Genomic DNA, 10,661 nt, shown 5'->3' on the forward strand with positions numbered 1-10,661 from the left:
CTTTTGTATGTTACCCTTTGTTATGATATGTGACAATCTTCTCTTCTTCAGTTCTTCTCTTTACTAATTTGTCATAGAATGTTTGTAAACTATTAGAAATTTGTTTCATGCTGTTAAAATTGCTAAATTTTTTCCTAACTGAACAAATTGGAAAAGTAAAATTTTATAAAAAAAATCGGCGGATTAACACTTCCATTTTACTCGATGAAAGGGAACACTTATAGGAAAAGATATTTATTGTAAAGCATGAATGCGAATTTATCAAAAGAAACGGAAAATTTTCTAGTGCATTCTTTTGACAGGTCCCTAGTTTTTTATCGTGGATGACTAGCATTCGGAGGATGTGTCTGGATAGTCACCCTAGGCTTGATAGTGTAAGGACAATAAAAAGCAATTGAGACTTACATATTTCAGCTATCAAGACCTTGCATTAGAGTAGTAAAATTGCCTGGATATTATTCACTTTTGACCATGCTTTTATAATCTGAACCTCTCGCAAGGAAGGCAACCAGCATTAGACTTGGCTGACTTAAGTGCAATGTTAGATATTGAATTTAAGACAGGAATTGTTTTACTCTTCATAATAAACCATTCTTGTGCTATCTTACTTGACTATGGATCATGTTTGACTTATTGTCCTTGCGAGAAAGAATAGATGCCATACCACATTGTGACTTTGTATTCACATGTTACACTTATGAACAAATAGATAAAAGAGAATAATGCTTTTAGGATTGACAGTCATTCAAATGTTTATCAAAAACAATCATTAAGTGCTTAGTCGGCCGCTTAAATGGCTACGTGGTGCTAAACCACTCAAGCCTTTCCTACATAAATGTCATATGTCTTTTAGTTTGGTTGGCTATTGAACTTTGCTCAAACACTTAAATAGCCATTTAATCTGCCTAGGTGCTTCAATGGTTATCTGCCATTTTTCTGTTTCTTTTCTTTTTAAATTGCATGTGCAACGCTTAATACATTCTACCTGAATTAAATAATCAAAATGATACATCATTTATATTAGCTAACTTAATCTAAAAATTAAATTGTGTTTGTAGTTTGCAATGCTACATGTAGCTTCTTTTCAAGGCATTGTGCTTCCTAGAACATGTTCCATGAAGATGCACCAGGGTATGCAAAGATTACAGAAAAGTGAACCTTTTTCTACCATCCAATCTTCATGTTTGTTCTCACAATAAGCACTATTAGTGTAACCCTTCATCGCTGAAGGAAAGTTTTCCTTTTGGCCTCATTCACTAGAATTCTCTTTGTGGCCTCATATGGAGCTTATCTCATTCATCATTTTATTTTCAATTATCATAGTTAAAACTTAGAACCCTGGCTACTCTTGGATTTAAGTGCTGATCCATACAGGATGGCTATGTATATGCCAGTGCCTTATGGGCATCTAGCACTGACATGATACTGGCTGTGTGTTTGCACTCGGCATGCTACTATGCCAGTGTCTACCAAGCAAGAGAATAGAAAGGTACAGCATGAAGCAAACCATGTGAGTGCCAGGCTGGTGTCATTATTATGCTGGTCTCTTTATGCCAAATGATATTTGGCTTCCATTGTTTCTATGCCTACAGTTGGCAGCAAAGTTGCAACTAGTCACTAAATAAATTCAACTAGGTATCTCATTTCCTTTTCATAGTTTAGTAATATATCTAGTACTTTTATATAAATGGTTTATTTTTTTTTAATATTACTTTACCATCTAGCTCCATAATGGTCCTTTTAAACCGTCGGCGCAACCAACCCGACTCGGCCGGTTCCGCCAGTTTCGAACCGTACTAATGGCTCACCGATACAGTTCCGGCTCAAAAAACGGAATGCATTCTCGAAGCCGGAGAAGGAGAAGGCAAGGAAGAGCGAGTGGGGAGATGGAGGGAGAGGAAGAGGGAGAGGGAGAGGACATCGGTGGAGGGCCAGCGAAGCCCGGCAGAGGCCGCGAGGGGGCCGACGTCGGGGAAGAAGGGCCGCTTAAGCGGCCAACCTCTGAGAGAGGCAAAACGAGAGAGGAAAAGAGAGAGAGAGCGGAGGGAGGGAGGGATATGCTGCTTTAGCGTTCGATACAAGGGTCGCCCGCTTAAAAAATCTGTCTACTCGTAAGTGAAGTCGGCAATCGATATGCCGACTTCACTTACGAAGTTGTAAATGTTTTAAGCGCCTGACTTCTGTTTCGAACGAAACAGGGGGTCGGCGGCTAAAGCGGCCTTCTTAGAAAATTTAATCATGCCTAGTCCCCTCTTAGTCTTTCTTACCAAATTGAGTACACAGAGATGTGAAAAGGCAGTTAAACCCAAAAAAAGAGAAAAAAAGGAAAAAAAGCAAAGCAAAATATTTACGAAAAGTAGCACTAAAATTTTATTTTATTTTATTTTCTTTTCTAAATTTTTTTATGGGTTGAGAAAAAGGGACTGCTCCCAGAAGCCGCTCCCATGGGTTTAAACTTTAGCCACAAAACTTAACCACAATTATTGATCATTTAAAAAAAAATCAAAATTCTGTATAAATTTGATGATTACTATCTGTCTATCCTTTCTTAAATTACTATAATTAGATGATTTAGTGGCCAAAACCAAAGAACAAAAGAAAGGATGTTCTTTTTCTTCTTTGCTTTTTATAAAGGGGGTATAAAGTGTGTTTTATATTCACTAACACTAAATTCAATGGAAGTTTTATCTAAATTCATGCAGCACTAACACTAAATTCATGCAGCACAAGATTTATACAAATTTGATATCACCAATTTGGAATAAATTTCAAGCCTTGATGAGATCAGGTTTATCTGTTGTATCTTAATTTAAAATCAAAATTGCTTGAGTAAATTATGAGGTTTTGAAATAATTCACCTTTCAAGAGAAGTTGGTCTGCCAGTAATATGATCTGCAACAAAATACATGAGAAAACCAAAGATTAATACATATAAACTGCGGCAAAAATTTGATGACATTAAATTTCAAAATGTTTCAAAACTTCAACTACCTTGCAGTAGGCTACATCTTCCATCCCAATGCTTTCCATCACGCCATGCTTTCAAGGATCAGATGGAGACCCATCCCCTTCCTCCACCTCCTTTTTCACCTAATGTGATTAAAACTGGAGAAGGGTCCTGTACTAGCTGTCTTGGCAGCAGGCTTTGGTGTTTCAAGAGTTCCAAATACATTCCAAAATCTCAGCATTTCATCCCCCGCCACAGATGCCACAGTGCGCCCATCTGGACTCTGCAAATTCCAATAGAAACAGACCCCATCAACAATCAAATTTATAACATATAAATAAAGTCATTAGAAATCTATGGCCATGTTAAGTCTGAAGAAAATATCAAACATACCTGAGCCATGAAGAGAACCCGAGAAGTATGGCCTGTGAGCTCCGCAATCTTCACCATCGAAGGGTACTTCCAGAGAATCAGTTGGTTGTGAGTAGAGCCATGAGAGCTCAACAGTTCGCGCTCATTCTTATTCCACAATAAGGAGCACACTTGAGAGCCAGTGTCCACTGAATTCAACCGGACCCCGGTACGGGTGTTCCAAAACTTGATGCACCCGTCGCCACCGCCACCACCGGATGCGAGCAAGTTGCTCTGGAAGGGACACCAAGCAAGGGCCTTAACCGCAGCCATGTGGTCCTCCAACCTGTGGAGCCACTGATTTTGGCCTGGAGATGGATTTGAAGAGGCCATGGATAGGTCCCATATGTGAAGCAGGTTGTCGTTGCCTCCGCTTGCCAGCTGCTGTCCTGAGCCTGACCACTTCAACCCGCAGACCTCTCGCTGATGTCCTCGGTAGGTTTGCACAATGTGCGACCTTACTCTCACATCATTATTAACGATCTTTCCATCCATCCCCCCTGTTGTGAGTATGTTGTTGTTCCAAGCAAGAGATCCAACTCGAGATCCATGGACTCCTCTCAAAGTTCTCAACTGCAAATTTAGAAGAAACAAGTATTTAGAAACCACAAGAACCATCAGGTTGGATACAACAAGGAATCAAGAACTACTGCATAGTACACTATCTAGAACCACAAGTGCTTCAAGATTCACAATCTGCAAAAGAAAAAGAATCCGGAGAAGTTCTTTCAGCAAGTGAATAAAAGCTTCATATTTGATATATAATAATTTTAGTAGTTTCTGAGCAACCGCACCATAGAACTTTTTCGATTGTATTCATCAGCCCAGGTCAACAAGAACAGATAAGAATATTTTCAGAAGTAATGCAAATGCAGGCCAAATAAAAATTATATCTTTGCCTGGATTCATCAATCAACCCAAATCCCACAAATTCAAATTTCACATGAACCCAAAGAATAGGCAAACAAAAATAAGGGGGCAGAGAAATGACACTAACCAGGTTGCTGGAGCTTGAGTCCCACAATTGGATGTCGGAGGAGTTCAAACCAACAGCAATATGCCGCCCATCAGGAGCCCAACTGACACTAGTGACAGGACCCACATCTTCGTCCACGGTGACAAGCTCGGATGTAGAACCATCTGAAGCATCCCAGAGATACACCGCATTCCCAAGGGCGATCGACAGAACATTGCTGCTTCCCCAATCCAGCAGATTCAGATAGTAGTCATCAACAAGGTCTGGTGCATCAAGAGTCCTCTCAGGAGACTGCCAATAATAAAAAAACCCAAGAAAGTTGAGAACAGAAACAACAGCATTTGGCCAAGAAGAACGAAATATAGACAACAAGACGTTGCTGAAGAAGAAGAAAACTCACCTGGGGAATGTATCTCCGTGGCTTTGCCAACCTGGCCAGATGGGAAGAGGCATTGGAGTGGGCTTCTTGGAGGATACCTTCCGCAGGTGCCTGGGGCTTACTCTTGAAAGCAAGAATTCGAGTTCTATTATTCAGAAGATTCTCGTAAAGAAGCCTTCTGTATGTCCCTTTGGATGGGGATGCAGCTGCAGCGTTCTCCTTCTCTGTCCTTCTCTCTGTTAGCAGGTAGTAGGCCAGGTCAAAATCCATGGCAGACCGGTCCGGAATGAATCTATCTCCTCCCTTCAATTGACCAAAAAGGAAAATTAAGCCCAAGAAAGCAGTATTTTCACACAGAAACCAGAAAATGGAACACCTAAAGAAGAGAGTATTAAGAATTCCATAAAGGAATAGAACTTTCAAGAGATTGCAAGAGAAGCACACATCCAAGAGAGGGACGGTGACCAGGAAAAAAGATTTGATCACAGACTGCAAAGAATGTTTAGATGATACGGAGAAGATGAAGCCAAACAAGGAAAGCAACCTTCGAAAGGACCCGTGAAATCAGCAAGCCAAGAAATCAAATGCAGAGCACAGAAACATCAATATAGCCCTAAAAACAAATGTTTTCTCCATGAAGTCAAATATGAACCAGTAATTTTCCACAGAGATCAGGAAAGAGAATGTCTTAGGGACAGAAAAGAGGCAAAAAGAATTCTTTCAAAAGGACTCGTAATATCAAGAAGCCAAGAAATTGAATCCAAAGCACGGAAACATCAGCATAGCCCTGAAATAAATCCAAGCCAAGATGATTACACGAACCAGCAATTTTCCACAAAAATCAGGAAAGAAAACGTCTGAGGAACAGAAAAAGGGGCAAAACAAAAAAATTCTCTTGAAATCACATCGAACTTTTAACAAACATCTGAGTGACAAAAAACATACGCATATAAATCATAGGACAACGAGACAAAACCCATATGTACGGAAAAGAACTAATTCCTGCCGATCACAAATATTCTTTAAGAGAAAGATGATGCTTACGCTCTGCCGGGAAGAAAAATCCTTCGATGAAGAAAGGAGAGAAGGCATGTAAGGCCTTGAACCGACTGCTCGAAGAGGGTGGCGAGATGCAGGCCGGGCCTTCTCGGAAGAGATGCAAGAAGAGAAACTTCCGGCATCCATTGTTAGCAGCAAACAAAAAATCCAAGAAAACAAAGACTAGAACACAAAATAAAAAAATAATTACGCAGATTAAAACTAAGATAAAGAGAAACCCTGCACCAAAGAAAACGTTAGCGAGCAGAACAATTAGAAAACAAAGAAGAAGAACGCAAAACGAGAGCTTTTCTTTCAGGGAGAACTGATTGAGATCGTTGCAGGGCGAGAAAAGAGCTCTTTCTCCTTCTCCTGAGAGTTTTTTCTTTTTGCTGAGACAGATAGGTTTGGGATGTGGTGATCCCTTTTTATTTGAGGGAGGACGGTGTTGGGGTTTCTGGCTTTTCAAACCCCCCCCCCCCCCACAATCGCTTCGCGGGGAATATAGCCGTTGCTGATGAGCTGAAGCAAGCAATTTTCACAAACACCCTCGAGAACCCTATGTCTTTTGACATTTGAAGCACCTCTGGAGAGCTAGCTAGCCCATGCTTCACCTCTAATATTTTCTTAGCTGAAATAGCAGTCACTTTCATTAACATAATGGCAAATTTATTGCAATGAAATTTTAATAGTAAGAGCTCTATTACAAACAGCTAAATTTATTAAGTTTACATAGTTAGGGGCCTCTTTGTAGGAGCATCAAGAAAATAAATGTGAATAAAACTTTTTAGAATAATATTTCATCACAGTATTACTATTACATAATTATTATAATAAATGTGAAAATGAATTATGAATCCTTATATAATTAACTACTTATAATTACATATATTATAATATAATCTTATTATATATGTAAAAGTATTGTCAATATATTATTATAATATATTGTAATAGTCTTTTCCATTATATAAAATCATTTGTTCATATACTATTTTTAATTTTATATTTTTATTTATTATATAAAGATATCAATATAATATAATAATCAATACTACAATTAATATATAATATAATATAGAAAATATAAGAAGTATACAAGAAATATATTAATATATGATATGATGATAAATAAAAATTATTATTTTGACTAAATTATATTAGATAAGATATTATATGTCTAATTTGTAGATGTAGATGCCATAATAATATTTTATTTTCTATTACTAAAATTACTAAATCTTATTATTATAATAATTATAATATTATAATGACATTTTTTATATTATAGTAGGATAATATGATTATATTTTATTATTATAGTACTAAAAGAATAACAACATCTTATTATAGCAACATTATATATTATATTATATCATAATTACAATATTGCTTGACATATTATAATATTCATATAATATAACTCATAATATAAAATTAAGATCAAGCATGTCATCTAAAGAGATGAATTGACATAAAGAGTGCATATTGAGCAAACATAAAATAGTCTATGCCCAAAAGAACGAGCATCATATATAACTTATTCTGCATCTTATAAATTTTGTAAATAGAGTTTGGCTGGCAAAATGCTCTATTTTGTTGTAATAGGAAAGCTTTGAAATCCAACATGCATATGCTCTGACATCAGGCTTTCCTATAAGGATTGCATCCAAAAACGAAAGAGTAAAAACACATACTTCTCTTTCTCAAATATTATGGATAAATTAATCTTAAGTCTTTGTGGCCTTCCCAATTGTTGGTATTATGCTCTTTTCCCCCACAAAGAATGAGGACCATATAAATAAGGCTCATTTTTTAAGCAAAAGCATGTTCATGTGGCAAATGCTAGTTTTCCTTATAATATCAAAGGGTTTGCAGCTAGCTGCAATAAACATGCACTATTCTATATTTCTTTGTAATGCGACCTTATGTTATATTATAATGAATAGTTTTGCTTTTATTTTGCAAAAGATTTTTCTATTAGTTTATTTGTGGCTTAATATATGTGTTTCTTTTTTTTTTCTTTCTTTTTTGTAAGAGTTTGATTCATGGAAGACATTAAATGTGAAAGAACGTGGTGGGATTTTTTTCCCCAATAATCACTTTCTTATTGCTTGTAAATAGGCTTCTTTGCATGATCAATCACAAAAACTCTAAAATTATCATACAAGTGACTCATTTTCAGAAAAAGACGTAGCGTAAACTTTCCTAGTTGAAGAATAAAAAGTTGAATTATAGTTGGGTAAGTGGAGTAAATTGGAGGAAGAAATTAAGTAAAAAAATTATTCTTCCTTTTCAAAATAGTAAATTATTCCTAATTCAAAGTCAAACAAATAGATTAGGACTAAAAATAAAACATTTATTTGCACTAAATTTTATAAAATAGTTTTTTATTATAAAAAATAACCAAAGAAAAATGCTTTTGGGCCTACTTTTAGGTATGGCATAAAGAAATTAATATTTTTATACCACAATAAGTTTGCGCCAGCGGTAGGAATGGCATCAAATATCCCCTAATGCCAACTGTATGATGTGGAGGTGTAATTTCTTGTTCTTGTGTTTTTTAAATTAATTCCTTTATTTAAATAAGATATGCATCTCTTTCAAAATAGTCTTGACCATACATGGCCCTTTTAAAAATTTTGCTCCAAAACAATAGCCAATCCCCTATGAAATTGTCCAATTAAATCCCACCTTCTGGAGACTTATCTAGTTTCTAATATTATGACTCTGCAATCGTATAAATGCATATATATATTTTTAATTCTTGTGTAACTCTACATAAGGTTGAAATTGAATCGGATACTAATATATCTATAACTATATTTATTTGTTTGATGAATATAGATATGGAACCGATATTAGTGGGATGTAAAAATTTATATCTATATTTGTTCTTAACGAATACTGATACAAATTAGATACTGAAAATAGAGATATAAATACGGATATAAATTGAATAATTAAATTTTATGGCCATAGAATGAAAGGTATTACTAAGTAGATGATAAATCAAGTTAGTAGTATATTAATGTGGCCATTTATTTTTTAAAAAAATTTATGAGTGCTATATAAAATTAAATAGAACTACAAATGAAATCGGATATTTAGATACCGATCGAACAATTGCCTATTTTTTTTTTAAACTAATCGGATGCTCAAATTTTTATTCATATTTAGATAGTTTCAGATACAAAAAGAGATCTAGACAATCCGATAAACTCTCATCCTGGCTTTATCTTGACAAAATATTTTTATAATAAAAATAAAAAATAAATTAACAAAAGAAAAAGAGAGAAACGAAACGAAGAAATAAAAAGCACCGACACCGCCAAAACAAGCGTAAAGTGATGGATTCGCGGCGCCGTCTTCAGATCCGGTGAAGCTTGTCGGCCTTGACGACGGGGTTGGCTCGGGCGATGGCCTCACGACCCACGGCCATGTAGTCGAAGCTGCACCCATGCAGCTCCGGATACCTGTGGGCGCCGCAGTAGGTCGCCCCGCACCGGCACCGGAACCCCGTAAGCCCCACCCTCTTCCGGCACGCCCCGCACCTGTTCGACCGTCGTTCCTGCTGCTGCTGAAGCGGTGGCGCCGCCTGCTCTGCTAGCGTTCCGACGACGGGCTCCGCGGCCACTAAGGCTACCGCAGGAGAAGGAGGGACCGCCGCGGTGGCGGAGAGGGATTTCTCGACGGCGATCATGGCAGAGGCGGCCTGGTCCTCCTTGAGGCGGAAATCGCGGTAGCATTTGGAGCAGAGGTTGAGGGTGGCGGGGCTGCCGAAGAAGCCACAGTTGTTGGCGCATAGGCAGTGCCCCTCCTGCCATCTCTGCTCCTCCGCCATCCTTGTTTCCTCCTTAGCAAGAATCGAAAGCCCAGCCAGCCGCGGTCTTCATGATTATAGATCAAAAATTTCAGCAAAAATCCAAGAAAAATTGGAAAGAATACAAGAATTACCCTGGAATTTGCTTCGATTACGCAAAATGAGATCGATCCATTCTTCTCTTATGCACAATCCATTATAGATTAGTTAAAGAAAAGATCGGGGAAAAAATATACCTCAAATTACGACAAGGATGTCAGATCGCCTCTCTCTTTCTCCCAATCTCTCTTCTTTCCGAACGAGAAAAAGGAAGAAGAGAGAAAAGGAGGAGGAGAGAAAGGTGTGTTTTTTTTAAGATAAAAGGAGGAGAGACCGATGGGGAGAAGAATTTATAGGAGGTGGAGAGTGGTCGTAGTTCGCTTCGCACCCTTTAAATTAATAAAAGACGTTGTTGTACTCAAATGCGAACGCTTTATGGTAATAATTGCCGCTTTTCACAAGACAAGCTTCTGTTAATTATTGTTAATACGAGGTTAAGGGTGGATGGGGATGGCCGGAGATGTTGTCATCGTGAGGCTGGGAAGGTATTGTGTTTGTTTTCTATTTGTCTAACAATTGTTCAATTAGATATTTTCAGCATGTAATCAAACAAGATGTTCCAAATTGGATATATTTTGGTCGGCCACATGCTTGCCGGGCTATATTATCAACATTCCCGGCTAGTTTTGCTGTTTTTAATTTGTTTGTTGTCTTATAGAATATACATATCAATATGAATGTATAATATTTTTTTTTCCACTTATAGTTACTATGTTAATAGAATTTAAACTTATATTTATACGGATAATGAGCTATAATTTCTAAGATGGGGGAGCGCAGCCCCCCCCCCCCCCAGCCCATGAGAACTCTGCCGTCGAAGGACCGACAACGGCCGACCTCGGGCGGCCGAGCTCGGCGCCCAACCTCGGAACACCCGACCCGGAGAGCTCCCGATCTCGGAAGTCTGCCCTCACCGCCCACTTACCACGGGTACACCCTTCTGAAGCCCGGTCAGGGGCCATACCCTGCCACCGCCCCCAGCATTTAA

General features: G+C 37.8%; 2 protein-coding genes across 4 annotated transcripts in view; both read right to left on the reverse strand.

Annotated features, from left to right (window-relative positions):
• Window positions 1-6,444, reverse strand: part of LOC103723184 (cell division cycle 20.2, cofactor of APC complex-like) — a 29,795-nt gene extending 23,351 nt beyond the window's left edge. For 2 of the 3 annotated variants that reach the window (XM_039131066.3, XM_039131069.3), the window contains exons 1-6: window positions 5,758-6,444; window positions 4,735-5,016; window positions 4,356-4,625; window positions 3,341-3,931; window positions 2,992-3,230; window positions 2,859-2,892 (exon numbers count right to left, since the gene is read on the reverse strand). In XM_039131066.3, coding sequence (XP_038986994.2) covers window positions 3,087-3,230; window positions 3,341-3,931; window positions 4,356-4,625; window positions 4,735-5,016; window positions 5,758-5,898 — 1,428 coding nt within the window. In that variant the 5' untranslated portion in view covers window positions 5,899-6,444 and the 3' untranslated portion in view covers window positions 2,859-2,892; window positions 2,992-3,086. Of the gene's footprint in view, window positions 1-1,691; window positions 2,106-2,150; window positions 2,893-2,991; window positions 3,231-3,340; window positions 3,932-4,355; window positions 4,626-4,734; window positions 5,017-5,757 lie in introns of those variants that run through there. The other variant, XM_088710193.2, reaches the window with a different exon arrangement.
• Window positions 6,445-8,247: 1,803 nt separating this feature from the next.
• LOC103723183 (zinc finger A20 and AN1 domain-containing stress-associated protein 5-like) lies at window positions 8,248-9,994 on the reverse strand. The gene is made up of 2 exons (XM_008814019.6): window positions 9,811-9,994; window positions 8,248-9,641 (listed from the first exon to the last, which is right to left on the reverse strand). The coding sequence occupies exon 2, from the start codon at window positions 9,593-9,595 to the stop codon at window positions 9,122-9,124; it is 474 nt and encodes a 157-aa protein (XP_008812241.3). The 5' UTR covers window positions 9,596-9,641; window positions 9,811-9,994; the 3' UTR covers window positions 8,248-9,121.
• Between the last annotated feature and the right edge of the window lie 667 nt (window positions 9,995-10,661).

The sequence above is a fragment of the Phoenix dactylifera genome, chromosome 13 (assembly GCF_051530095.1).
Source record: "Phoenix dactylifera cultivar Ajwa chromosome 13, Ajwa_hap1_PhDact_Kaust_v1.1, whole genome shotgun sequence".
Lineage (NCBI taxonomy): Eukaryota > Viridiplantae > Streptophyta > Magnoliopsida > Arecales > Arecaceae > Phoenix > Phoenix dactylifera.

Coding starts and splice junctions, on each gene's coding strand:
- LOC103723183 (XM_008814019.6), bottom strand. CDS start 9,595: ATGGCGGAGGAGCAGAGATGGCAGGAGGGGCACTGCCTATGCGCCAAC.